We start from the raw sequence: 25,257 nt of genomic DNA, 5'->3' as shown, positions 1-25,257 counted from the left end.
GCTGTCTTCCCTGGACAGTAGAAACAGCTACTCCAACAAAAGCAGAATTAGCTCTTTTTAATAGCCTTGATTTCGGAAGAAACAATAATTAAGCAGGTGTCCCAATACTTTTGTCCATTTAGTGTATACAAAAGATCCAAGCAGACCTCACTAACGCTCTGCTTCTCTTATTCACTTTTTAAAGAGATATTTCTCGAGATTCACCCTTTATTTGAAGAAGTCATTGCAAACCCCATAGGCCATGAATTTGCTCTGTTGCTGATTGAAATAAGAACAGGGTCAGGAGATACCAGGAATGTGGTACGTTGCTGAGGAAGACCCTGTCAGCTGAAAAGCAGGTTCCCTGAGTCGGAGATTGCGTCCACAACATCTGCCAAAGCCATTGTCTCTAAGCTGGATGAGATATTATGTACTCACAGCATTTAAAAAATTGTGAAGCGTGGTGGTGGGGGTGGTGGTGGTCCTCCATTCAGCTCAGAGGACGTATCAGAGATTCCTGCCTAGGTTAAAAATTCACGTTTTGTGTTGCAATGTCACATAAAAAAAGATGGAGATAACTGAATCCAGTTTTCCAACCTAAAGAATAATAAATAAACAGACATATTTAGAGATGCCAAAGTTTGACCCCAGGGTCACATACATGCAAAGCATTCCCTCTACAGTTGAGCTACATCCCCACCCACACTCACAGGCCCGCTCTCTAAAGCCAGCCAGCCAGCCACGGTCCATATCTCCGTAATGCAAAACTTTACAGGAAAAAATATTTACATTTTTTAACATTTAATGTCAGTCAAAGTTAAAAATGATGGTCCCAGCCATTGTGGGGTCCATACATCATGAAATTGTAAATTGACCAATTGACAGCTACAACAGCATCATGCAAGATATACTTTAATTATCTTAATTTTAAATTAATGTCTTTTTATATTAGCTTCTATACATTTATTATGGAGCTAATGGTTGAAGATACCTTACCCAAGCCCAGCTCTCCCAGAACAACTGCAGCACTGGACCTGTTTTCTCACCTGTGTCAGCAATGGGCACCTGAAAATTCTAGCTGAACTCAGGTGTGCACGTGTTTTTGGTAAGGAGAGGCCTGGATTCTGGGATTACTATGACCTTCACCCGTCTAATCTAAGGACGTCCGCAGAACCCGCCTTGATTTACTATAAAACCATTGACTGACCTGAATGACTGAAACCTGCCATACTGGACCCTTACATATAACATACCGAGCCCCTTACATATCAAGATAGAGACATAAACCATTTGATCAGATAATAAATTGTTCATTCAAATGAACCATTTTAATAAACCCCTTCCCTCAGTTTAACAATCTGTTCCCTGGCTTAAATAAATAACTCCCTACATTTAGACGGGAAGCTTTAGTTAATAGTTTAGTAATTCAGTCATTGTGGGAGCATTCAACATTCAATCCAGGGAATGTTTTAAGTCTTTAAATATTATAGATCCACGTTTTAAATCCTGCAAAAAAATATTAAATAAAAAAAAAATAAAAATATAAAAATCTGGAGATGCCGGGGATTGAACCCGGGGCCTCATACATGCAAAGCATGCGCTCTACCACTGAGCTACATCCCCGCCCACTCGCGCTGCGGACTACGTGCCCTATAAAGCTGCAGCACGATGCCGGCTCCTCGCTTATAAGACATTTTACCCTATTAAACACATCCACGACTTTCACAAACGTCCTCTAGTTACATATCTAACTCCTTTCCAGCTTCCACACAAACCCTATATATAAATAAAACTATCGGAGGTTTGTTGGGGGTTAAGAGTCACTTTCAATTTCACTTTCCAGAGCGGTGCCACCCGCCTGTGTGCGCGTATGGGCTCGGCTGCTGTTAGCTAGCTAGCTCTCTCTCTCTCGCTAACCCAACCAGCGCCTCTCCTCCCGTGAAATTCACTAATACCATGCTTTTAATGTTATTTCAGCTGCCTTCGAGCAACAGTCTCGGCTACTTCATCAAACAGCCAGCTAAATGAGCGACGTTAGCGCTAGCTAGCTAGCTAAGTGATGCTGCGCTGTATGCGCTAGCCGGTTGTTTTTAGCAAGTTAGCTAACGCTGGCTAACCTGGCCGGAGAATGATCAGCGTTAATATAGTTAATATAGAGCTCATGACTCTCCTGTCGAAGACATGATCTGCTAATTGAGCAGCTGTTTACGTGTGTTTAGTTGTTAACAGCGGGGATGGACGGTGTGATTTCACTCAGCTCGGACTCCGGCAGTGAGCAGGACTCTGACATCGAGTTTGTTGGCAGTTACAGTAACGAGCGAGAGGACTCGGTCCCGTTCACCAGAGCCAAACTCCTCGCTGTGACTCCTGTAAGTCTGCACTGCTGAACTAAACTAGTTAAGGTGTTTGTTTTTATATATAATCACAGTATAACGACTGGCTAACTGTGCTGAGCAGGTCCACACTGCAACGCACAGCATGAGCATCTCACAGGGGTCAGTCCAGTGACCCTGAATTTACACACTGTATTTTAGTAAGGGGACTGCACTAATAAATATTAACATCACAGTGGTTTTTTTTATTAAACAAATATTTAGATAACTTATAACTTTGGAGATATTTAAATCACCATTCTTAAGATTAGTACATGATAAATATGTACATATGTATACATATATATATATATACACACACACAGACACGCACTATTTCATCTCTGTATATATATTTGTATTTTGTATTTTTATTTTTTTTGTGCTTTTTTTGTTCTATATTTTCATATTTTTATATTTTATTCTTTAACTTAAATGTAACTTATTCTATTTTTATTTTTTAATTTTAATTTTATTTTTCTTTTGCACTTTTGCACTTTTGCACTTTACTTCATTAAGTTAAGGTTTAGTTAAGTTTAAATGTAGATTTTTATTGTATAGCTTGATGTGGGCAGACTGTCATAAAAGCATTTCACTGCAAGTTATACTGTGTATGACTATTTATGTGACAAATAAAATTTGATTTGATTTGATTTGATTTGATCAAGTACTGGATATTCAGTCAAAACTATAATAATATAATTGAATCCAGGTGTTTTGTTTGTGTTTATATCTCTTATTATCTATAATTTTCTATAAAGATTATTAGATGATGATGGTGATCATCTAAATGTGTCCAATTTTACAAGCTGATGTGTGCTGATATGTGCTGATATGTGCTGATGTGTGCTGATGTGTGTATCGACCTCCATTTGTCAACGTTACTGGCATTACTGTTAATGTTCATTGTGAGCTGTATTGTGCAGCAGGGAACCGTTGAAACGTAATACGTTTATTCACATCAAATTTAAGCAGTTAGGGATGATGAGGTGGGATGGTGATCTTCCAACATCCTGACCTACCTGACGCTCTTGTCGCTGCATGCGACATCAATCAAATTCTCACAGCAATGCTTCTCCAAATCTAGTAGAAAGCTCTACTTCTTCCCTGGACAGGAGAGAGTAGAGTTACTCCAATAAAAGCAGGATGAATTTTTTTTTAAAAGCCTTGATTTCAGAAGATGACTGAGCAGGTGTCCTTGCATTACCCAGTTCATTGTGAGCTGTATTGTGGATCAGGGAACTTTGTCAGGCCAATAAAACTGACATTGTTTACATATTGTCAAAAATCATGTTGAGTCTGAAATGGTCAAACTGGTCAAATATGTCTGACGTTGCACATATAGTCTGAAAATATATAGTCTTAATTTTTTAAGTAATGTCAGTCCAGTAAGTTGTTGTTAGCCAGCTTTACTGTGAGATTTACTGTGAGAGTTGTCCTGAGCCTCACCCTTGTGTTCATGTTTCTCTCAGGTTCTAATCGACATAACAGGACACCAGTTTCCCCACGCGAGACCGAAGCTCAGACGGAGATCAAGTAGAGTTCAGAGCCCCACGGTTGAAGTCATAGACCTAAATAATTACCATTTTCCCAGCGACGTCTTCGATTCTGGCAGACGGCCGCAGAGAAAAGCAGTGGCTCGCACGTCAACGCAAGCAGAAAACTACTGCGTGGATTCATCCATCAGTGCTGTAAGCAAACCCCGTGAACACGTCCCGCCGTCTTCATGTACTGCAAATCTTGATAAAGATGTCATTTATTTGGATTCGTTCGACAGCGATGAACGCCAGTCTTCGGTCTCTGTATCCTCTGATCAGGAGAAGTGTTCAGAGAAAATGAGAATCCAGAAGCCAGGACACATTTCTCATAATGAGAACCGCACATGCGCTCCAGACCAGTCTGAAATCAAAGCACCAGAACGTTCAAATAGACTCCGAAGCTTACCCCCAAAGATCCTCGAGGACCATGATGTTCAAGAGGGACTACAGAACACTAAACACTCCCAGCTCAAGTTCTCACCAGCAGCTGACCACAGCACCGAATCACCCAAGGAACATGACGAAGCGATAAGCTCTCCTCAAAGCTGGTTCGACACGGCACCTTCACTGTTTAGCCTGGACAGTCCTTACTACTGCCCGAGTGAAATAGACGATTTTTTTTTCTCTGAAGAATCCAATGTTGGAGATAACAAAGGACATGTATCCACAACGTGCAGCTTCTCCAGTGCTCCTCAAGCTGAATTCCTGAAGGAAACTGCAGATTTGCATGAAAATAAACACACACACAAGTCAAATACCCCTCAAGCTCAATCACAGTTCCCCTGTAAAATGCTATCTACCTCAGGTGGGGCATCTCCCACCTCCAGCCTGCCCTGTGCACAGTCTTGCAGCCCTACATCCACAGAGATCCTCGCTGGTGACTCTCCAGACACACTTGCCAGCTCACCTTCTCTTGCCATGGAGAGTCCACTCGGTAGCCCTTTTTTACCCAGTACATCACCTTTGCCTTCCATTACAGAGAAAATGTTGTTCAGTTGGAAAGAGTCTAAAGGTCTAGTGTCGCCAGAAAGCTCTCCCCCAAGTCAGTGGGTAAGACATGGCCTGGGTGATCAGGATACGGATGATGACAATCACTCAGAATCCCAAATTCAAGACAGGCAGCACATTTCCCTGGTGCAGTTCAAAAAGCTGAAACACATCATTGGAGGTGGAGTTCAGAATATGGTAAAGATTTCTCCTGCTAGTTCTCTTTATGACAGTAATGTGCTCTTCTTCTGACTTCTGACTTCTGACACCACACATCTTGGCTCCAATTTGGATAGAGAACAGCTGTATAAACTTTCGGCTGGGCTGTTCCTTTAAAGATTGCCAGTAAACATAGCTTATTCCTTATTTAGCCATATAGCATATATGTTGTCCCTCTCCACCTTTAACTAACCCAGCTCTTTCCTTCAACAGCCTGAAGATGATAAGGAAGAAGACGATGAAGACTTTGGTCAAGCTGAGCCACTGTGCAGACAGAGCCTAAGCCTGGTCTATAGCACAATAGAAGAGAGCTACCCAGAGGGCACTTTGCAGCTGCTCTCTGATTTAATACAGCCTCGTTACTACCCCCCTGCGGACATCACCGTTCACCTTCTGAGAGGAATCCTCCTGGACCCGCACTCTGCTGAAGTTTTGGCCTTGGAGGCCTACAATCTGCTGATGAGGACACAGAAGTGAGTGAGAACTCTGCTTCATGGTGATCATCGCCTTGCCATTGCTTGTATGTAAGGTCTAGATACGATCTACAGTAGAGCTTTCATTTGGTCAGAAAATTGGTCCACACCTGAGTTCAGCCTGAGAACTTTCTGTCTGAGCCTGACCGAACCCACAGCATCAAGTTTTGAGTTTTAAACCTGTTCTAAACCTGGATATTCTGTTCTGAAAATTTAATCAAGCCTGTCAGAATTTTGTCAGGGTCCGGCTTGAATCACATCAAGTCTTGGATGAGTACTCACCCAAGGCCAGCAAAATTGTGGCCAAAAATGGACCCAAGCCCAACAAACCTCTGTCCCAAACTGACCCAAGCCCAACAAACCTCTCTAACTAACCTAAGCCTAAAATATTGTCAGAAACCGACCCAAACACAGCTACAAGTCTGTCCAAAACTGACCCAAGCGCAGCAAAATTTTGTCAGAAGCTGATTCCAGCTCAATAAACCTCTGTTAAAAACTGACCCAATCCCATAAAATTGTCAAACGGACCCAAACCCAGCAGAATTCTGCTAAAAACTGGCACAGACCCAACAAAGTTTTGTCCCAAACTGACCAAGCCTAAAATATTTCTAGAAATGGACCCAAATACAGCAATAAACCTCTGTCCTAAACTGACCCAAGCCCAAAAATGATCAGAAATGGACCCAAACCCAACAAAATTCTGCTCAAAACTGATGCAGACCCAACAAAGTTCTATCCTAAACGGACCCAAGCCTAAAACATTGCCAGAAACTGACCCAAACCCAACAAAAGTCTGCCCAAACCAGCTCATCATCAACCACAATACATAAAATGTGATATTTGTAATGATGGTGATGGTTAAATTAATGCATGGTGATCGTGAGCTCTGGTAAAGAGTAGTGTTCCTTTGTCAATCCAGATACCACCCTGCAGATGTATCAACAGTTCCATGGGACTGGGATTTGTTAACATCAGTGATGTCTGAACAGGTGGGCATCATTAAAACACTGTGAAACAACACAGAACAACATCCAGCTGTGTCTGTAGGAGAGATCTGACCTCTGCTGGGAATCACTCCTGTTTGTTGTTTGTAAGGATGAAGCAAGGAGGCTCCGGAGTGAGTCCCGCTGTATGCTGTTCCAGTACGTGCTGCAGGTGCTGGAAGATGACTTCCATTTTAAGCTCCCCATCCTTCGCCTTCACCTTTCTATTGCTAAGACCGTGCTCTCGTGCGATCAGAAGTTCAGGCAGGTCAGGTGAGTCACAGTCTGAATGCAGAATGATGTGTTTAGATATTACTTTCTTCAACCAGCAGTATATCACAGTATCACTGTAAGTACTCACATTAGTGCCCTCTCTCCCTCCTAGGGATGTCATGAATTGGCTATTAGACGCCGCTAAACGGTCGTTCTGCAATTCAGAGGATGGCATGATGCAAAACAGGGAACAAAGCTGCAATCTTAAGTAAGTTTCTTGAGAAAAAAATCTGTTTTCTACATTTTTTACATATTTTTGATCTGAAAAACAGTCAATTCAATAAGTAAACTTCTGATTTTTTTATGTTTGTTATTGTCTTTTATGGCTAATCTGTGCAAATTATCTCTGTTCTAACTGGCTGGCCTGTGTTTGTGCCTCATTAAAAAAGCAGTCCAGGTTGAAACACTCCTTTTAACGCATCTCAAATAGGCAGGGATGAACTGATGTAGATTGAACGGATGATTATACGCTTTTAAAAAACCACCTTGTTATTTTTTTGTTAATAGGATGTTGCTCATTCTGCAGAGGATGCTGTTATTAGCCATGGAAGTGGACCGCACACCCACCTGCACCTCCAACAAGCTCTCTCAGGAGCTGTGCAACAGCCTCAACAGCACTGCCCCATGCAGACAGCTTAGGTGAGACACTGTGATCTGGAGAAGCAGTGGGGAAAAACCTTGCATTATACAGATTCTTTCACGCACGGGTGTTCACTGATTGTTGTGCAGAGAAGAATTGCTTTTATTGAGGATTTGGCATTGTAGTACTAACCTGTAATGGAATAAATAAGCATATTAATACATCCTTGTAGGTAAAATCAGTCTGTGTTAAGGCTATATGAAATTATAGACATTGAAACATCATTATTCATGAATGATGAGTCATGCCGCTTTGCCATCACCAGCAGGAGAGTGAGGGAGCACAATTGGACGTGACTTCTTCCCTTATTACTCAGAAAGCGATGTTGGCCGGCACAGGCGTCTGTTAGCTGGTGTGGTGGAGCTGGGGAGCTGGCGATTTCCTCTGAGCACGTCGGCTTCCTAGAAATGCCATGTCAGCGGCAGATCGAAAACAGGCTATGACTGGCTTGTCCTTATGTCCTTACCTTCCTGATGTCAGGAGCATTGCTAGTGCTAGGGGGAGCTATGAAGGGGTGGGTTAATTGGCAGCACCAAATAAAAAATTAGGAGGAAAAAAATATTTTTTTTTGTTAAAAATTAATAAATTAAAGAAATTAATAATAAATTAATTTCCTGACCCACATTTTTAAAAAATTGGACAGATAATATTAGATTGTCAGTGCAAAAGAATACACTCTGTAATACTTCTAATTTACCGATAAATGAGCATGAGCATGAGCGCACACACACACACTTCCTCTTGCCTAAAGGAATCTGATCACAGAAAATGCATTCAGTTTACATTCAGTTAAATGTGGATGAGGTCCGTCTCTGACCACCTCAGAATGTGGTTTGAGTGATCCGATCGTAATCCGATCACAATGCGTATTGGGATGTTTGCACCTGGCTTTTTTTCTTTTACTATTTAAGTGTCTATTAAAAATCTTTTGTGTGCTATTAGACTGCTGTTGTTGAGCACCCTGGAGAGCAACCTGCTGAGATGCAAGCTGCTGGAACTGCTGCTGGACCAGGCCTGCTCTCAGAAGAGACCTCTGCCCATGTCCTTCAAACTGTTGCTTCACTTTCTGCAGACCTCCACACTGGCTCCAGATCCATCAGTAAGACAGCACTAACCTTCAGCCAGCACTTTGCTAAACGTCATGGCGCAAACATCACCCTTTGCTTTGTTCAGTGTATTTCTCACCATCCTGACGTGTCTAGTGGCTGTTGTGAAGCAATGTCTGACTGTATGTTTGAAGCTCTTCGTCCGGACTCGCTGTGTTGCAGGATGGCACAGAGAGATGGAAGCGGTGGGATGAGCTGCTGCAGCTTCTGTGGATGCTGATGCTCAGTTATGAAGAAGTGATGACAGGTGAATACTGGACACTGTGGTTATTTTATTTATTTATTTATTTATTTTTAAAGACTGACGTGGACGTGTCCTGGTCTATAGACAACTGAGGAGCTTTTTTTAGTCTTAGCTTAAGCTAATCTAGGTTAGGGAGACCGCCCGTCATGTTTTAACAAGGTCTAAAGCCGTTTTTCTATCACAATGCATGCTTAGACACACTTGAGGTCATACCCGTGAAGCAGTAAGGGTTCTTTGATGATAGCAAAACCCTTTTTTGGTGTTGTAGGTTGCAGGTTGTAGGGGCAGTGGTGGCTCAGCGGTTAGAGCTGTTGATGACAGGGTTGTGGGTACGATACCCGGGCTCGGCAAGCTGCCACTGTTGGGCCCGTGAGCAAGGCCCTTCACCCTCTCTGCTCCCTGGGTGCTGGAGTTGGTTGCACACCGCTCTGGGTGTGTGTGTGTGTGTGCTCACTGCCTCTAGTTCACTAGTGTGTGTGTATGTGTGTTCACTACCACAGATGGGTAAAATGCAGAGGACACATTTAGCTGTACATAGTGCAGTGACGAATATGTGCACCTTTACCTTTTACCTTTAGAAGCATCTACAAAAGGTTTACCACCAATCCAAAGATTTTTTTTTTCAACAAGGCAAAAAACCTCTTAAGCTTTTACTTGATTTTTTCATGAGTTGCTCTATATAGTTCTATATTGTTCATGCTAGAGCTAGAGATGCACAGTGATATTCAGACAGACAGATGTTTAGATTTAACCTTTAATTAAAAGATATATATATATTTATAATATATAAAGAATTCTGCTCTAAAATGTATGTATTTAATTTTTTTAATTTTAGACATTTACATGGTTTCTATAATCCTTGTCTTGTGCCCACCAGGTCACCTCCGCTATTCCATTACCGAGCGGTTCACTTTGACCCGCCCTCCCATGTGGACCCAGAATGACCGGGTCACCCGAGCAGCAGTCCAAGAGGCAGCGGACGCTTTCTTATCTCGCGCGGTGAAGGACATCGGCCATGCCCTGCCCTCGCAAACACAAGAGTCATTATCCCAACTACAGCACCATTTACTGGGGATCCGTTTCCAGTAACGAACAAATGTTTTGAAAGCTTTGAGCTTTCTTTTAATTGTTGAATACATGTATAGTTTTATATAGATTTCCTTGTGTCTGTGCTGTTTGTGTTTTTGCTTGTCCTCTCTTTTCCTGTGGCAGCAGAGATGCTTAATAATGTTGGTGGGAACAGATGCAACATAAGCAAGTTGTTTTAATACTTAAATGTAAGAACTTTACCAGCAATGTTGACGGGTTCTTGGGTCATATCTGTTACTGGCTACGTTGCTTGAAGCTGTAGCCTAGCCGCACCCATTCCTGGCATGAGGCCACAGCAATATTGTGAGTCAGGGCTTCACAGCAGATGCTGCAAACTGTCAATTTTGACAACTTTTTTCCTGAAATTGACAGCTTTTATTCTGTCAGAAATGAGTAAGCAGATGAGGGTAGAATCGCCTGAAATCATGCTTAGAAAACACACAACTTTACAACAAAATTATGCGAGTCCTTGGGAAAATATATAGTTGAAATATTATGATTATTATTATTATTTGAGAATAAACATCTATTCACATCTATTCAGAATACAGTACACTAAAACTGCAATGACATTCCTATACAGCACCACCAATAATATCCATAGTTCATGGGTGAAGCAAGTCAGGGGTGGAGATATCCCAATCCACCAATCAAAGTAGGCCGAGACCAGAAATGTAGGTCATACCACAAGCTGCAAAACGCTCATCAGCAGTAAGAACCACAGATTGGTATTACCCCCTACCAAAGTGATGGTAAGGCCAACGTGAGGAGAAAGAAAGGATCTGCTCATGATCCAAAACAAACAAGCTCATCATCAGTCAAGCATGGTGGAGGTAGTGTGGTGGCTAGAGCTTGCATGGCTGCTCGTGGAATAGACTCACTGATTTTTACTGATGATGTAACTCATGATGGTAGCACCAGAAAAGTTGGTCATCCAGGGGGAAAACACCCTATGCTGGAAAGCAAGCTGGTTAGCCCTAGGTCTTAACCATCATAGCGTATGTTTTGAGCTTGGGCTTGATGGTTTTGGTGGTTTTATCAGCATGAAACTGAGTCTAGTGTGGTTGAGCTTGGTCAGGATGGTCATACTGGTAAACCAGCTTCACCACAAACCCAAACAAAAATATACTCTGCTGGTCTAGAGCCAAGCTGGTCAACCAGAGTATGTTTTCATTAGAGTTTGTTGGTTTAGCTGGTCAACCAGTATGTCCAACTTCACCAAGTTGGCCATCAACCTAGTTTGCTTGAGCTGGTCATACCTGTTGATGAGCCAGGCAGAAAACGTACCCTATACTGGTCAACCAGCCAGACCAGCTTGGCCAGACACAGTATGGTGTAACAGTGAAATGCTATATATAACATTATAAACATGCCAAAAGTATTGGGACACCTGCTCATGCTTTGTCTTTTTCTAAAATCAAAGGTATTAAAAGAGTTCACCCTGCATCCTTGATAGAGTAGCTGTCTCGACTATCCAACCTACTAGATTTTGGAGGAGCATTGCTGTGAGAATTTGATTGCATTCAGCAACAATAGCATTAGTGTGGTCAGGATGTTGGATGATGATCCCCACCCTACCCCACCTCACCTCACCTCACCTCACCTCACCTCACCTCACCTCACCTCAAAAGTATGAGATTGGATGTTGTTGGACACAACAGCTCTTCCCCTGCTCCACAGCTCAATGCCGGGGGGCTTTACACCCCCACTCCATAAGCCCACGCCTGGCTTTATTAGGCAGGATGTCAATAGGTTCATGATGTTTGTCTGTGTGTGCATGCATTTGCACATCTGTGTCAGCAATGTGTGCAACATAAGTACAAAAATAGCTGGATGCCTTCATTTAAAGGGGTGTGCACGACAAACCTGTGGTCATGGGGTTAGGCCTAATCCTCTGCCTGGGATCCATGGTGTGTAAACTGAGTTGATAATAATACTCCAGATCTGGAAATATGTCCTGAGCATCCACATAGGTTTCAGGATCATCTTGGATTAAGTACAAATCACCTGAATACCTTCTTACCTGAATACCTGTACCTGAGTAGCAGCTCGTAGTCACGTGTTAGTCCCAGAACGCGCACATGGGCACTTGTTAGAGCTAGATACCTCTTTATTTATGTGAAATCGTTGGACATCTCCCCACATTGGGATCACTGAGGGTTATTTTGGTCCAGCGTGGCTCAGAGCTGAAGCTCAGTTGAAGTGTCGCTTCCTTCATGAGCAGCAGGACTGACGGACTGACTGAACCCAGCCAGCATGTCCGTCTGCTTACCGTGACACTAATCAATCCACCAGCGCAAACCCGAGTGAAGCCCAAGCCCAAGCCCACAGCAGGACACGACGCTCACATCGGGCGGTTGGTATGCTCTTAAAGGTAAATCCCCCCAAAAAAAGGCTTTAAAACGTATCTATGGGTTTAAGACTGGCGCGTTAGCTGGATGCTCTGGGTTATTGTCTAGCCTGCTTGTGCTGCTGCTGCTGCTGCTGGGAATAGGCATCATTAACGACGATCTGCTTGTGGACGATCAATTAACACGATAAATAGGCTCTAAGTGATCGATTTCAGTCCTATTTGTCAGCATGGTTCATAACCGAGACTTCAGGTACGTCCTTAACGAAAGCACGTTAGCCTAGCTCTCACAGGCCGTGAATGTTGTGGTGTTTTTATTGCTGAGATACTACGGTGGCAAATCCAGGTCCGGAAACTCCAAATCCGCTCCATGGTTTTGCTCCAACTGCCTGGGCGGCTCTGCTGCAGCAGAGCCGCCCAGGCAGTTGGAGCAAAACCATGGAGCGGATTTGGAGTTTCCGGACCTGGATTTGCCACAGCTACCAAATGTGCCTTAGGTACTAAAAATAAAATTAAAACAATTAATTTATCGTTTAATTACCATAAATCCAAGCCACTTAATTTAATTTAAGCCCTTTTTATTAATAATAAAATAAATTTTATTTATGTTTTTAGCCTGCTAGATAGCCTGCTTCCGCAGCCTGGCCGTGTTAGCGTAGCCTAGCTTAGCTTAGCTTAGCTTAGCTTGTCTGGCTAAAGTAAACAACTACTAAACAACCGCACCAGCACAATTACAGAAGTATATATTAGGTAATCGTGTTAAACACGACACCTCCAACAGTTAAATTAAGCAATTTGCTAAGGAATATAGCTAGATAGCTAATATTAATAAAGTATACAGAGTTTAGTACACATGCAGCCAGCTAGCGAGCTAACTAACTGTTTACAGGCCAGTCATCCAATATATTGATTAAATGTAGCTTATTAGCACTAGTGGTGTTTTTAGAGAGGTCCTGAAGTATCAAAGTTAAAAAAATTAATATTTATAAAAGGGCTCTCCAAACTGAGGAACTGTTTTGTTCAATTGAGGAAGTGTGGACTAAATTAAATTAACTATTTATTAAATTAAGGGAATATTTTATTAATCTAAATGAACTATTTATTAAATTGAATGAATATTTTATTAATCTAAATGAACTATTTATTAAATTGACTACATGGGTGTGTGTTATCCCCTGTGTTTGGCTGGCACCCTGTCCTGGTGGGTATTCCTGCCCTGTGCTCAGTGATTCCAACAGGGCTCCTGGCCCAGAGTGACCCAGACCAGAAGGTAGAAGATAAGAAGTTGGATAAATAAATGGATGGATTTGTTAAACTGAGGAAACGGTTTACGTATCCGAAATCTTCTTTTTATACCTTGCTTCTCTAGGGTCTCTTTTTTTCTCCTTTACCAACCTGGAAAATCAGCGACTCACAAAGTGCAGCTATGTTATGGTGAGGTGGCAGTACTTGTTAAGACCTTGCAAAGTTCAGAGCAGATTTATTCAAAGTTTATTGGCATATTAATAGCTCATGTTAATGCAGGATGCATGCCGAGGAGTTGCACTTGGACCGTTTTCTTCCAGCTCTGTGTAAGAAGACTGGTCTGTGGTCCACCCTGTTGGTATTCCAGGTAGCTCTCATGGTTGGAGCTCGGTTTCTTAGGGTCTTTGTGCTAAACACTGATACAGTCCTCGAGTGACTGAGCGATCAGCATGGGCTTTTGAGACGGTTCAGACGTTGTGGTTAGGCTTGAGGTCAAGCCCCAGACTGTCTGGTTCAACAGTGAACGGTGATTAGCTACGAGGTGTTGATGGTACTGTTAGAACCGTAATATCAGCAGAAATATTTCTTGATGGTGTAAATAACCTAATCCCAAGAAGAAAAACTGGATCTAAAGAAAATGTGGATCTACTTTATAGGTGGTGACTATGGAAAGTTCACATCCTAAAGAATGAACAGTTTGTATTTGTGATTTTGATGATTTCTTTTTTTTCCCCTTGCGCAGTGGTCCAGGAATGCCCAAGGAGAAGTATGAGCCGCCGGATCCCAGGCGGATGTATACAATTATGTCCAGTGAAGAAGCAGCAAGTGGGAAAAAATCCTACTGGGCTGAGCTTGAAATAAGTGGTGAGTATTGGACACAGTGTGCAGGAGGTGTAAGTGCCCGTAGTATCCAGGTATCAAAGATAATCACTATTTGTGGACATGGATGGAAGTCTACTTACCCTACCAATGCAGTAAACACACTTTCACACTATTGAGCAAACGCGAAACCGAGTATCAATAGTCTTCATTAGCTTAGTGCTCTAACCACCACCACTGCACATAGACATTTGTAGCCTGTATGGGGAGCATGTTGTTATTAGCACCAGGCCCTAACCGACTGAGCTAATCGGAAATCTCTGTAATCCCTATAGTATCCCTGTAGTGCCTGTAAATTGTGCTGTTTTTGTTTTTATACGTATATAAAAGGGTTTCTTATAAAGTTGAAAAAGAAGCCATAGCAATCCTGTGTGAAATGTGGGCCAGAGAATCTAGTAAAAAAACAAAATGTATATCTTTTTTTATTTTAATGCCTATTAAATGGTTAAACTGCATATTTAATTTAAACTCCAATCCGATTTTGATTAGCTGGAGATTCTCACCTCTGCTTTGCATTTTTTTTCTTTTGTCTATCAGGTAAAGTACGGAGTCTAAGCTCAGGCCTGTGGTCGCTCACTCACCTCACCGCTTTGCACCTCAGTGACAACTCGCTGTCACGTATCCCACCTGACATTGCCAAGCTACACAACCTTGTGTACCTGGACCTGTCGTCCAATAAGATCAGGAGCCTGCCAGCAGAGCTTGGCACTATGGTGTCTCTCAGGTGAGTGTGGTGTTGCAGTGCAAATGAAGATGATGAACGGGTCCTACTAGCCTGTCCTAGTGCTGATATGAGTTTTGCTGAACTCCAGCATTAGAGAGTAGAAACACTTATTTTATCTTGTTTAATTAAAGGGATCAGGACTCAGGTCATGGAAAACTGTTCTTCATTTTTTTGGGAAATAATACTAAGCAGCCAATCAAAACTGAGGTAATTTACATACACCGATCAGCCATGACCTTAGCATCTCTGACGTCTGAAGTGACTGAATGATTAAACTGTTCTTAAAAGCAGGAAAAATAGACAAACGTAAGAATCTGAGCCACTTTGAGAAGCCAACCAAACTGTGATGACTCGACGACTGGGTCAGAACATCTCAAACATCAGGCAGGTCGTGTAGGGTGTTCCCGGTGTGCAGTGGTCAGTACCTACCAAAAGTGCTCCAAGAAAGGACCACATGTGAGCCTGCAATGTTCATGGAGGTCTCCCCCTCACAACTTGCAGGACTTACAGGCTCTGCTGCTCATGTCTTGGCGCCAGACACCACAGGATGCCTTCAGAGGTGTTGTGTAGTCCATGCCTAGAATGTCAGACCTGTTGTGGTAGTACAAGGGCGACCTACTTAATATTAGGCTGGTGGTGCGGATGTTATGGCTGATCGGTGTAGATAACTCTATGGTCGTTGTCTCAAACCCTTATCCTGGAGGCCCATGGCCAGACTGTGAGTCTGCATGGCTAGGGTTAGGGAGCACTGCTCTGAGAGATCAAGGGAAATTAAATACATTAATGATTAACAATCATTCATTTCTAAATCCAAAAGGCCTTTATATTTATTCGCCCACCCAAGAATGAGGCAAGATCATTGGTAGGTGAATATACAGGTTGTGCACATTGACTGCCAGCATCTGTTATTTGTACCAGTCTTTCTTATGAAGTGTAATAAGCAAGCTAGGCCCTGCAGTAAGTTCTGTGACTGGAGAGCTTGTCCTAAAGTGTGCATTTCCCTGTGTCCTCCACAGGGAACTGCTTTTAAATAACAACCAGTTGCGGGTTCTGCCTTTCGAATTGGGGAAACTGTTTCAGTTACAAACACTGGGGTTAAAAGGTGAGTGTGACCATTGATGTGGTAACCTCTCCATCCTGAGGACCCCACCATGTTGAAGAGGCTGGATGGTAGCATAACTCTGATTCGTATCCCCACAGGAAATCCACTTGCACAAGATCTCATGAGTCTGTACCAGGAACCAGATGGCACCCGCCGACTGCTGAACTACCTTTTGGACAATCTTGCCGGTGCTATTAAACGCAGTAGGTTTCAAAGGCTTCCTCAGCCATGAGCATTGAGGATGCTGCATGTTGTAGGGTGTCTTATCTTGCAAGTATGCAAATCCATCTGGTGCAGGCTGGTGCACCCTGTTATTTGAGCGATGCCATAGAACCACTTTTTGGTTCATAGAGACTGTTTGTAATATATGATAAAGTGGGAATGAAGAACCTCCACTAAGTTTCACTTGATTTTAAAGGTTCTTTAGCAGTTTAAGGGTTCTTCACACATTTCCGGTCTGGTTGCACATTGCAGCTCCAGATTGTTGGAGGTCTGGTCTGATTGTGTGATTCGGGCTTGTTCCACAGAAATGAAAAGAATAGGGTGCAAATGTTTGTGCACCTCTCTTATGTCATGATGATACAAATAAACTAGTGACACCTTAGCAACCACTAAGCAGCACCCTCAAGCATCTCAATCGCAGTGATCTAGCTACCTCTTAGCAACACCATAGAAACCTCTTGGGATGCCATAACAACCGCTTGGATAGCAAAGCAACTAGCAACCACTATAGCTACAGGAACAAAAACATAGCCGCATTCGAGTAACTATATTGCACCCATCATGCAACCACCTGAGACACCGTAAAAACCACCAAGGATACCAAAGCAACAATCTTACAACCACTAAGAACCATCTTATCCGATTTGGAACACTGTAGCGCCCACCTAGCAACGCCATAGCAAGCACAATTTCACTCAAGTGACCATGTAAGCTTAGCAGAACGTTTTGAATATATTTCCTTATGGAACTTCAAGCGGTTCTTTAATAGAATCACTCAAAGCACCAATTTGAAGCACCTTTAGAAGAACATGCCTGCACCTGAATAAGCTTGGGAGAGTGTATGTTTTAGCTTGGGGAAAGCGTACTTTGTGGTGTAATGTGTGTCTGTCCCTTCAGTCCCAACAGAGCAACCACCGCCCAGGTCATGGATTGTACTGCAGGAGCCTGACAGAACCAGGCCTGCAGGTAATTGTTTCTCAGAAGTCTCTACAGTTACACACACTGATTTGCTCCTTAATCTACTCACCATTTACACTCTCCACACATTTGCATGTCTGGGATCTAGCGGGAGGTTACTGCACGTTTAAAGAAAGGCCCTGTTGTTTACCCTGCTTTATCTCTTCCGCCTCCACACAGCCCTGTTCTCAGTTATGTGCTACAATGTGCTGTGTGATAAGTACGCCACACGCCAGCTCTATGGCTACTGCCCACCCTGGGCGCTCAACTGGGAGTACAGGAAGAAGGCCATTATGCAGGAGATCCTAAGCTGCAATGCTGACGTCATCAGCCTACAGGTACCAGGAGATTTTGGTTGTGTGGATGTAGAAAATTGAGGTTTGTGTGAATATTAAAGGAGCCATCCACTATAATAAGTGTACTATAAGCACTTTAAAGGGACCATAAAGAATCCTGGATTATCAGTCTACCGCCTCAGTCCAAAGAGTGACTTTCACTTCCTGACTGTAGGGGGAGCCATGAGCAAGATACGGCAATTCTTGCATAATGTTGCTTTAAGGCAATTCTGCATTGTACCTCATACAAACAGCATTTGGAGCTGAATCATGTCCAGATGTTTGTGGACACTACGTTTGTGTTCAGCTACTTGAAGTTGAAGCACCCATTGCTGACAGAGATGTGCAAATGCACACATACACAGCTTGTCTAGTCCCTGTAGGGGAGGACTGCCAAGAGAATGGGAGACTCTGGAGCAGATAAATATGCACCTAATGCCAGGCATGGGTTATAGAGGGGTATAAAGCCCCCCAGCATTGAGCTGTGGAGCAGTGGAAGAACTAAGGAAAGGAGTCGGAGCCTATAGCCTGTTATAGCCTGCTTAAGTAGTGTGCAAATTAAGCAAAGTAGCTCATTTTAAAGCTATATGATCAGGAGACTCCATCATTAAGAGTAGTGTGGGCCAAAATCTTAGGTGCCCTGTTCCCCAGTGCTTTTGAAGACCCTGTTGATTTATACTCTACAGGAAGTGGAGACGGAGCAGTATTTTAACTACTTCTTGGTGGAGCTGAAAGGGCAGGGATACGAGGGATTCTTCAGCCCAAAGTCCCGAGCTAGAACCATGTCAGAATCGGACAGGAAACATGTGGATGGGTGTGCAATATTCTACAAGACAGAAAAGTAAGTACATCCTTTTTTACTGTTGCACCTCAAGTTTAAATAATAAGACCTGTTTAGGGGGCTCTCGCGCAACAGTAATTCAGTCAAAAACAAAGAAAGGTAACCTAGAGCTGGGCTATATGGGGGTCCATTTGATATACCACTTAAAATCCACCCTACGGTCTTCGTTTCTTACATACCATAATACTGTTAAGCAAAGTGCAGAATGAAATTTAGTGGTGCGTGAATTATTTACTAATTATTTTCACTATAAAAGCATTTATATCAGCAATAAGATCACATTAGAACAAATGCAGCTAAACACAAATCCAGTAACTGTTAACAAGAATTTCTCTTTCTTTGAGGAAAGTAATAGAGATCAGTGTGTGGATGTGTTCAATTCCATCAGCAGCTCACCTGATTTACCATCATTAAGCACTGATTTACCAATTCAGGTATTGGAGGAGACCTCTAAATAATGCTAGACTCCACGAGAAGAACTTTGGAGAAGTTTTAATGTACTAAGTTATTAGGAACCATCATGACTTTCTATATGCTGTTGTGCTTTTCATTATTTTATTTTTTAAAGGGGGCTAACACTTTTGCACAGTGCTGTATGTAATTATGTTGCAGGCTGTGCTGTTAATGGTGAAGCTGTGCTAAACTTCTATTAGTATTGTAACCTCACAGGACTTGAATGCGGGCTGTCTCCGTCTATCCTTCAGGTTTAGCGTGGTGCAGAAGCACACGGTGGAGTTCAACCAGATAGCCATGGCCAACTCTGAGGGCTCAGAAGCCATGCTGAATCGGGTTATGACCAAGGACAACATCGGAGTGGCAGTGTTGCTGGAGCTGCGCAGAGAAATGATGGAGATGACATGTGAGTCATAAACTGATCAGTTAGGCTGCATTCAGGGGACCCTTCATCATATCCTGTAGCAGGACGTGGTAACAGGGCACAAGGTCACCAGTCAGAATGAAAGAGGGTGGGTAGTTGAATCAGAGGGTGGACACAGGACTGTGTGGTGCAACACTTTAGATTGCTCTCACTGAGGTTTATTTCTCCTTCACAAAGTAGTACAGTATGTGCTAGTTGCCGGAGTACTGCTGCCCTTTCCCTGCTCTCAGAGGGTCTTGTGAATTAGGCCAATAGTAGAATCAGGTGTGTTGGAAGCAAAATGTGCAAGACCTTGGTAGAGATGCACTGATCGCATAGTAGGATCGGATATCGGTCCTGATACTAACAAAATTGGCTGGATCAGGTATCGAATAATTAATCTGACCCAAAGGGCCGGTCTGTTCACAGAACTCAGTTCTTGCACCACCGGTATTCTAGGCTTCACAACCATAGCAAACAGCAAACTCCCCCTATGTAACCAGCATGGTGCCCTTTGCCTGTTATCAGCTATCAGTGAGTAATCCAGCTTGTCTGCCATATAAGAAGAACCGAGAAGGGAGGAGCTGCAGTCCTGTGCCCAGACAGCATGTTGCTGAGGTCCAGCACATTTTATTAATTTTAGTGACAAGTGAACAAAAATTGTGTTCATTTGTTATAGTTTGTTTTACAAGATAGTAAAGTAATGATTACGTCAATCCTGATGCCTTAAGTCTCTCCCAGAGGGTCAGGTTTATGGTTTAATAATTGAACGGTGGTCCAATGGTATTGGACTGATATCGGCTATCGGCCTATACGAAAAGTTCATGTATTGGTATCTGTATCGGATAAAAAAAGATGGATCGGTGCATTCCTAGACCTTAGGCACTCCAGAATCAGTTTAGAGGGAACTGTGATGAGGTGCCCAAAAAGATCTGCTCCGCACTTTTAAGCAAAACTTATCACTGGTAGATTTCTAGATTTTTACTTTGGAGATGTTTTAAAGAACACAGTGATGGAGAACCATGACTTTCTGTGTGCTGTTTTATTGTACTGCCCGTATATATAGCTTTTCATTCATTTTTTTTACAGGGGGCTCATACTTTGCCACAGTGCTGTATGTACATTAGGAGAACCTAAATGTGGAATATTTGGAAATGGGGGTTATTTTGTGGAATACACTCTGCCTATACACACAGACACACTTGTACACTTGCATACAAAACGTGCAACACCTTTTTTTTGTAATGCATGTTGTATAATAAAATTTACTGTATATCTTCTATACAGACATGCAGTACATCATCTTAATGTTGTTGGACTGTGCGTCAGTAAACATGTCCTACTTAATTCTAGTGCTCTCGTAAACCCTTGAATCTTAGGTTTCTGAAATTACAATGTAAAAAATAATTCAGAACATTCAGCATATTCTGTGTAGTCCCACAAGGTTCTATTTTAGGGCCTATGAAACTGATGTTAATGTAGTTTTGAAGGTGAATACCTGACGTGTGGGTCTGTGTAATCTCTTAAGGTGCTTTGAGGAACCTTCAAGAGAAGGTTTTTTTTTTTTTTTGTTTTTTTTTTTTTTTAGTAGAAAAAGGTTCCTCAAAGCACCTTAAGAGGTTTCTCCACCATTTCAAACTTCTAAAACGTCCTCAAGGAACTTTAAGTTAATTGTGGCCTTATCTCCTTTTGTGTATAGCCGGCAAGTCTCTTCACGGCATGGAGAAACAGCTCCTCCTGGTGGCCAACGCCCACATGCATTGGGACCCGGAGTATTCGGACGTAAAGCTGGTGCAGACCATGATGTTCCTCTCGGAGGTGAAGAACATCGTGGACAAAGCCACGCGCAGCCTCAAGCTCTCCTCGGTGTCTGGGGAAACCAATGCCGTTCCTCTGGTGCTTTGTGCTGATCTCAACTCGCTGCCTGACTCAGGTTGGTCCTCACATGCTAATGCTGCAGTCAACAGACATTTGAGGATGGTGGGGACCATTACGGGACCATTACGGGACCATTACGGGCACCAGTCATGCTGGTAGCTTTTGTTCTCTGGTAACTCTGTTGCCATGCTCGTTCTTGTAAAGTGGTTTTAGCTGTAAATGTAGCAGTTTTAAGCAGTGCCCTCATGTGGCGAGAGGTTTTTAAAGACTGTTGTGAATTTTAGCACTTTGTCAAGAAGACCATTATAGCAGGGCCTGTTGAGATCATCGTGTTAACAGCTTGTGCTCAGAACGTAATTAGCACTTTGATAGGCAGACTGAAATAGAGGATCCCAAGCAGAATGACAGCCAACCATCAGGGTTTTCAGCAACTTCCTAATGGGACTAATTTTAGATGCATTCCTCAGAAGCCATTTTTCCCCCCCAAGAAGGAACGTGAAGTGCTGTAGAGGAGTTGAAGAGCAGGTCCTGTTTCTTGGTCAGTCGGTAAGAAGACCGACTAGCAGGAGAGTAAAACCTGAGTTTTCTGCATTTCTCACAAGCGAGAACTGTAGCTCTGTGATCACACAGTTCAGAGATCCTCCTTCAGTTGAGGAATGAGCCGCTTTGATGTCCCTATCAATTTAAGGAATGCGGTTTGCCGGTGTTCCTCCCTGTGCAGGTGCACTTGTGTTTGCTTTAAAGGCACGTTTGCTTGCCTGCTTGTGTTTTTATAAGTTGCGTCTTTGTGCAGGTGTGGTGGAATTCCTGAGCACAGGTGGTGTGGATTGCACGCACAAAGACTTCAAAGAGCTGCGCTACAGCGACAGTTTAACCAACTTCAACTGCAACGGCAAGAACGGCTCATCGAACAGCAGGATAACGCACGGGTTCAAGCTCAAGAGTACCTACGAGAACGGGCTCATGCCTTACACCAACTATACCTTTGATTTCAAGGTACGTTTGTGGACACCCCTTCTAATGAATGCATTCGGCTGCTTTGCTAAGTTGCACCAATTGCTGACACAGATGTGCAAATGCACGCGCACACACACAGCTTGTATAGTCCATGTAGAGAAGTACTGCCAATTGAATTAGACTCTCTGGAGCAAATCAACAGGCACCTACTGGCACCATGCTGCCTAATGCCAAGCGTGGGCTAGAGGGGTATAAAGCCCCCAGCATTGAGCTGTGGAGCAGTTCATCCAACGTCCTGACCTCACTAACGCTCTTGTTAGTGAATCAAATCCTCACAGCAATGCTCCTCTAAAATCATAATCACAGTAGAGACAATTACTTCAACAATTGCAGGAGAAACTCATCAGGTGTCCCAATACATTTGTCTATGTAGTGTATGTTTAAAACTGGCAGCTATGTTGTTATTCATGGAGAATCTCTCCCCCACCCCACCCCCCCTCCCTCTGTAGGGTATCATCGACTACATCTTCTTCTCTGAGCCACAGCTCAACGTGTTGGGGGTCCTGGGACCTCTGGACCCTGACTGGCTCCTGGAGAACAGTATCACTGGCTGTCCACACCCCAATATCCCCTCTGATCACTTCTCCCTGTTTGCACAACTCGAGCTGGCCCTGCCTCACCTCCCCCAAATCAACGGAGTGCACCTACCTGGTCGCAGGTAGTGAGACCTTCTGGCCACCGGGCGCAGCAGAGGCCCACTTCTGACACGATGATTATTTTTTATTATTAATTTTTTCTGGAAACTTACTGAAAACGATAGAACCTCTAAACTACACACTTTCCTTTTTTGGTCACTTCTTCTTTCCCGTGCTTTTGTTTTGTTTTCGTTTCTTTTTTAACTTCCTGTCTTTAGTCCTGATGGATCCAAATTTGCTAAGGGCGCTGTAATGCCTGGTTTTAATAGTTGCAGACTGCGTGGAGTTCTGCTGAATCTGCACAACTTCACTCAGTGCTCTCAGTACGTCTGTCCTGAAGGCCCAAGTAGTTAGTGGGTCCCATATTTGTGACAGTGGCCTGTGCGTACCGTTAACTCGCGCATGTCTCGGGCTTTGTGGTGTAGTGAAACAGCGAATGGCTACATATTCCACATAAAGGCAGTTCGAGCTGAAGGAAGCGGAGGTTTAATGCCGTTGGTAGTTTCTCTTAATAACCTAAAACCAGCAATGATTCCTCAACCTCAAGTGCATTTGAACCTCCTCTTTCTTGTCTGGAAGCCCTGAGTTCGGAGGCCGTTCAAATACGTATCCCAAGTATTTGACAAGCAATAGCTCGCCGTCAACATCCTGGATTTAGCTTTTCGCACATGTATTGCACGTGTATTATTTTAGTGAAACTCTGCTCATTCCGACCCTATAAGACTCTCTCTCTCTCACACACACACAAACACACACATGCATGCTTTTTATGGGTGCCAGTCTTCAGATGTTCTCCAGCCCTGGCAGCTGTGGGTGTGTGGCGTGCAGAGAGTGGTGCTGCGCTTATTGTGTTGATAATTATTTTATCTATCTGATCTGTGTTGAAATTCGACGGCGTGTTTCTGCAAGACATCTGAAGCGAGAACACTGTGGCAAATAGCTTTTAAACTAGCTTAAATACTTCAAATGCTCCGACGCACTCATCCTTACATGAGCTCGCCCTCCTGGGAGCGAGCGCCGGTGGCTTATTCGCGTTAATGTAAACTAGATTTGGGCGAATCCAGCAGCACTCCTTTCTGCACGTTCGTGTTTTTAATGCATTGACTCCACATGCCCCCCCCCAAAACCACCATCACCACCACCACCTTTCCTTTTCGGTGTGACGGGGCACGGAGCTATGCACCTGGATTGGTTTCGTTTAAAAATAAATAAATAAATAAAAAAATCTCACAAGGGATGTGACTTCCCACTTGGTGGTGGTGGAGGAGGAGGAGGCAGGGCATGTGTTGTGTGGGTGGAAGTGGTTTATGGGGGAAAGTGGGGGGACGACTTCAGAGAGTCTGTATTCAACCAGCATCCGTTCACTGTGTTGGGTGGAGGTGGGGTGTAAAGGGGGTTAACGCTCTGTTTCTTTTTGGTTTTTTTTAATATAAATATTAAATCCTCAGCCCCACCATCTACACTCTCATCCTCTGGAGGTCTGTAGCACCGTCATAGCGGCCAGTAGTTTCCCACCCAGCCATAAAATCACCCTCACACACCCCACCCACCCCATTGTCCGTCGTCCTTGTGGGGTTTTTCCTGACTGTTTTTACAAACACAGACAAATATAGCTATATAAATACACAGATTTAACCTGTACTTGATTGTATATGAGCCACACGCAAATAACTTTTTTTAATGTTTTTGTACTAAAGATAAATTATGATCTGAATTTAAAGGAAAAAAAAGATTGTATTCTGTAAGTATGACTGCATTTTTATCTAAAGAAATCAAAAATGATCAGCTTCTTAAAAAAAAAAAACACGGACAAGAGGTTGTTCCCAGGTGTCACTGCCACTCTTTTTGCACTCTCCAGATTTTGTTCCCCAGTGTTTTATTCAGTCCTGGTTTCTCTTTCTTTTTTAATTGTGACTGCAGTACTGAAATTGTACAGACCTTTAATCAATCAATCAATCGTCAATCGATCAGCTAATCCGTCAATCTATCCATCCATGCAGCTCCAGTCAGGTTATAGGGGAAGAAAAGCTAAAGAGATATGAGCTGTCGCACCACCTGACGCGGAGATAGCGCTCACCGGCGTTTTTCTGCTCGACACGCCCACTTAAGCTATCGACCAACACTCCTGCCACGCCACGCTGTGTAGAATCGGCATCTGTGCCTCGGTGTGTACCCTTATCTTGCACTACCAGTGAACACCTGCACAACCTCTCATCCTTTCCAAAAAAACACTGTTTGACATTTCTGGAGCTCTTCATGTTGTCTCTCCTCCTCGTTTCTCTTCGTCGTTCACGCCCTTTGCTTGTTCTGACG

General features: G+C 43.2%; 2 protein-coding genes and 1 non-coding gene across 5 annotated transcripts; 2 read left to right on the top strand and 1 right to left on the bottom strand.

Moving 5' to 3' along the window:
- Nucleotides 1-1,530: 1,530 nt before the first annotated feature.
- trnaa-ugc (transfer RNA alanine (anticodon UGC)) lies at nucleotides 1,531-1,602 on the bottom strand. Its single transcript has one exon. It is a non-coding gene; the product is annotated as a tRNA-Ala (tRNA).
- A 234-nt stretch (nucleotides 1,603-1,836) lies between these two features.
- simc1 (SUMO interacting motifs containing 1) lies at nucleotides 1,837-10,120 on the top strand. Of its 2 annotated transcripts, none has more exons than XM_072663601.1 (10): nucleotides 1,837-2,348; nucleotides 3,824-4,042; nucleotides 5,309-5,568; nucleotides 6,488-6,557; nucleotides 6,664-6,824; nucleotides 6,937-7,032; nucleotides 7,332-7,463; nucleotides 8,407-8,563; nucleotides 8,733-8,817; nucleotides 9,692-10,120. In XM_072663601.1, exons 1-10 carry the CDS (start codon nucleotides 2,214-2,216, stop codon nucleotides 9,901-9,903), a joined length of 1,527 nt encoding a protein of 508 aa, XP_072519702.1. In that variant the 5' UTR covers nucleotides 1,837-2,213; the 3' UTR covers nucleotides 9,904-10,120. The 2 variants fall into 2 exon arrangements, with proteins under 2 accessions (XP_072519702.1, XP_072519701.1); XM_072663600.1 differs by having other exon boundaries at nucleotides 3,824-5,074.
- A 1,898-nt stretch (nucleotides 10,121-12,018) lies between these two features.
- On the top strand, nucleotides 12,019-25,037 carry cnot6b (CCR4-NOT transcription complex, subunit 6b). 2 transcript variants are annotated; one of them, XM_072663746.1, is made up of 12 exons: nucleotides 12,019-12,277; nucleotides 14,241-14,362; nucleotides 14,915-15,101; nucleotides 16,118-16,203; nucleotides 16,302-16,406; nucleotides 17,323-17,391; nucleotides 17,563-17,720; nucleotides 18,404-18,558; nucleotides 19,263-19,417; nucleotides 21,114-21,347; nucleotides 22,086-22,288; nucleotides 22,759-25,037. In XM_072663746.1, the coding sequence occupies exons 2-12, from the start codon at nucleotides 14,251-14,253 to the stop codon at nucleotides 22,969-22,971; spliced, it is 1,677 nt and encodes a 558-aa protein (XP_072519847.1). In that variant the 5' UTR covers nucleotides 12,019-12,277; nucleotides 14,241-14,250; the 3' UTR covers nucleotides 22,972-25,037. The 2 variants fall into 2 exon arrangements, with proteins under 2 accessions (XP_072519847.1, XP_072519846.1); XM_072663745.1 differs by lacking the exon at nucleotides 12,019-12,277 and adding an exon at nucleotides 12,324-12,506.
- Nucleotides 25,038-25,257: the final 220 nt, after the last annotated feature.

Source organism: Salminus brasiliensis, chromosome 19, assembly GCF_030463535.1.
Source record: "Salminus brasiliensis chromosome 19, fSalBra1.hap2, whole genome shotgun sequence".
NCBI classification, from domain to species: Eukaryota; Metazoa; Chordata; class Actinopteri; order Characiformes; family Bryconidae; genus Salminus; species Salminus brasiliensis.
Note: the sequence above shows the minus strand (reverse complement) of the source record. Positions and strands in the feature narration are given on the sequence as shown.

Excerpts from the sequence above, each read along its gene's own strand:
- simc1 (XM_072663600.1), top strand. The coding sequence starts at position 2,214 with ATGGACGGTGTGATTTCACTCAGCTCGGACTCCGGCAGTGAGCAGGAC. Across the intron at positions 7,033-7,331 it reads GAACAAAGCTGCAATCTTAA|GATGTTGCTCATTCTGCAGA; the intron begins GTAAGTTTCTTG and ends TTTTGTTAATAG. Across the intron at positions 7,464-8,406 it reads GCCCCATGCAGACAGCTTAG|ACTGCTGTTGTTGAGCACCC; the intron begins GTGAGACACTGT and ends GTGTGCTATTAG.
- cnot6b (XM_072663745.1), top strand. The coding sequence starts at position 12,484 with ATGGTTCATAACCGAGACTTCAG. Across the intron at positions 14,363-14,914 it reads GGCTGAGCTTGAAATAAGTG|GTAAAGTACGGAGTCTAAGC; the intron begins GTGAGTATTGGA and ends TTTGTCTATCAG. Across the intron at positions 17,721-18,403 it reads CTGACGTCATCAGCCTACAG|GAAGTGGAGACGGAGCAGTA; the intron begins GTACCAGGAGAT and ends TATACTCTACAG.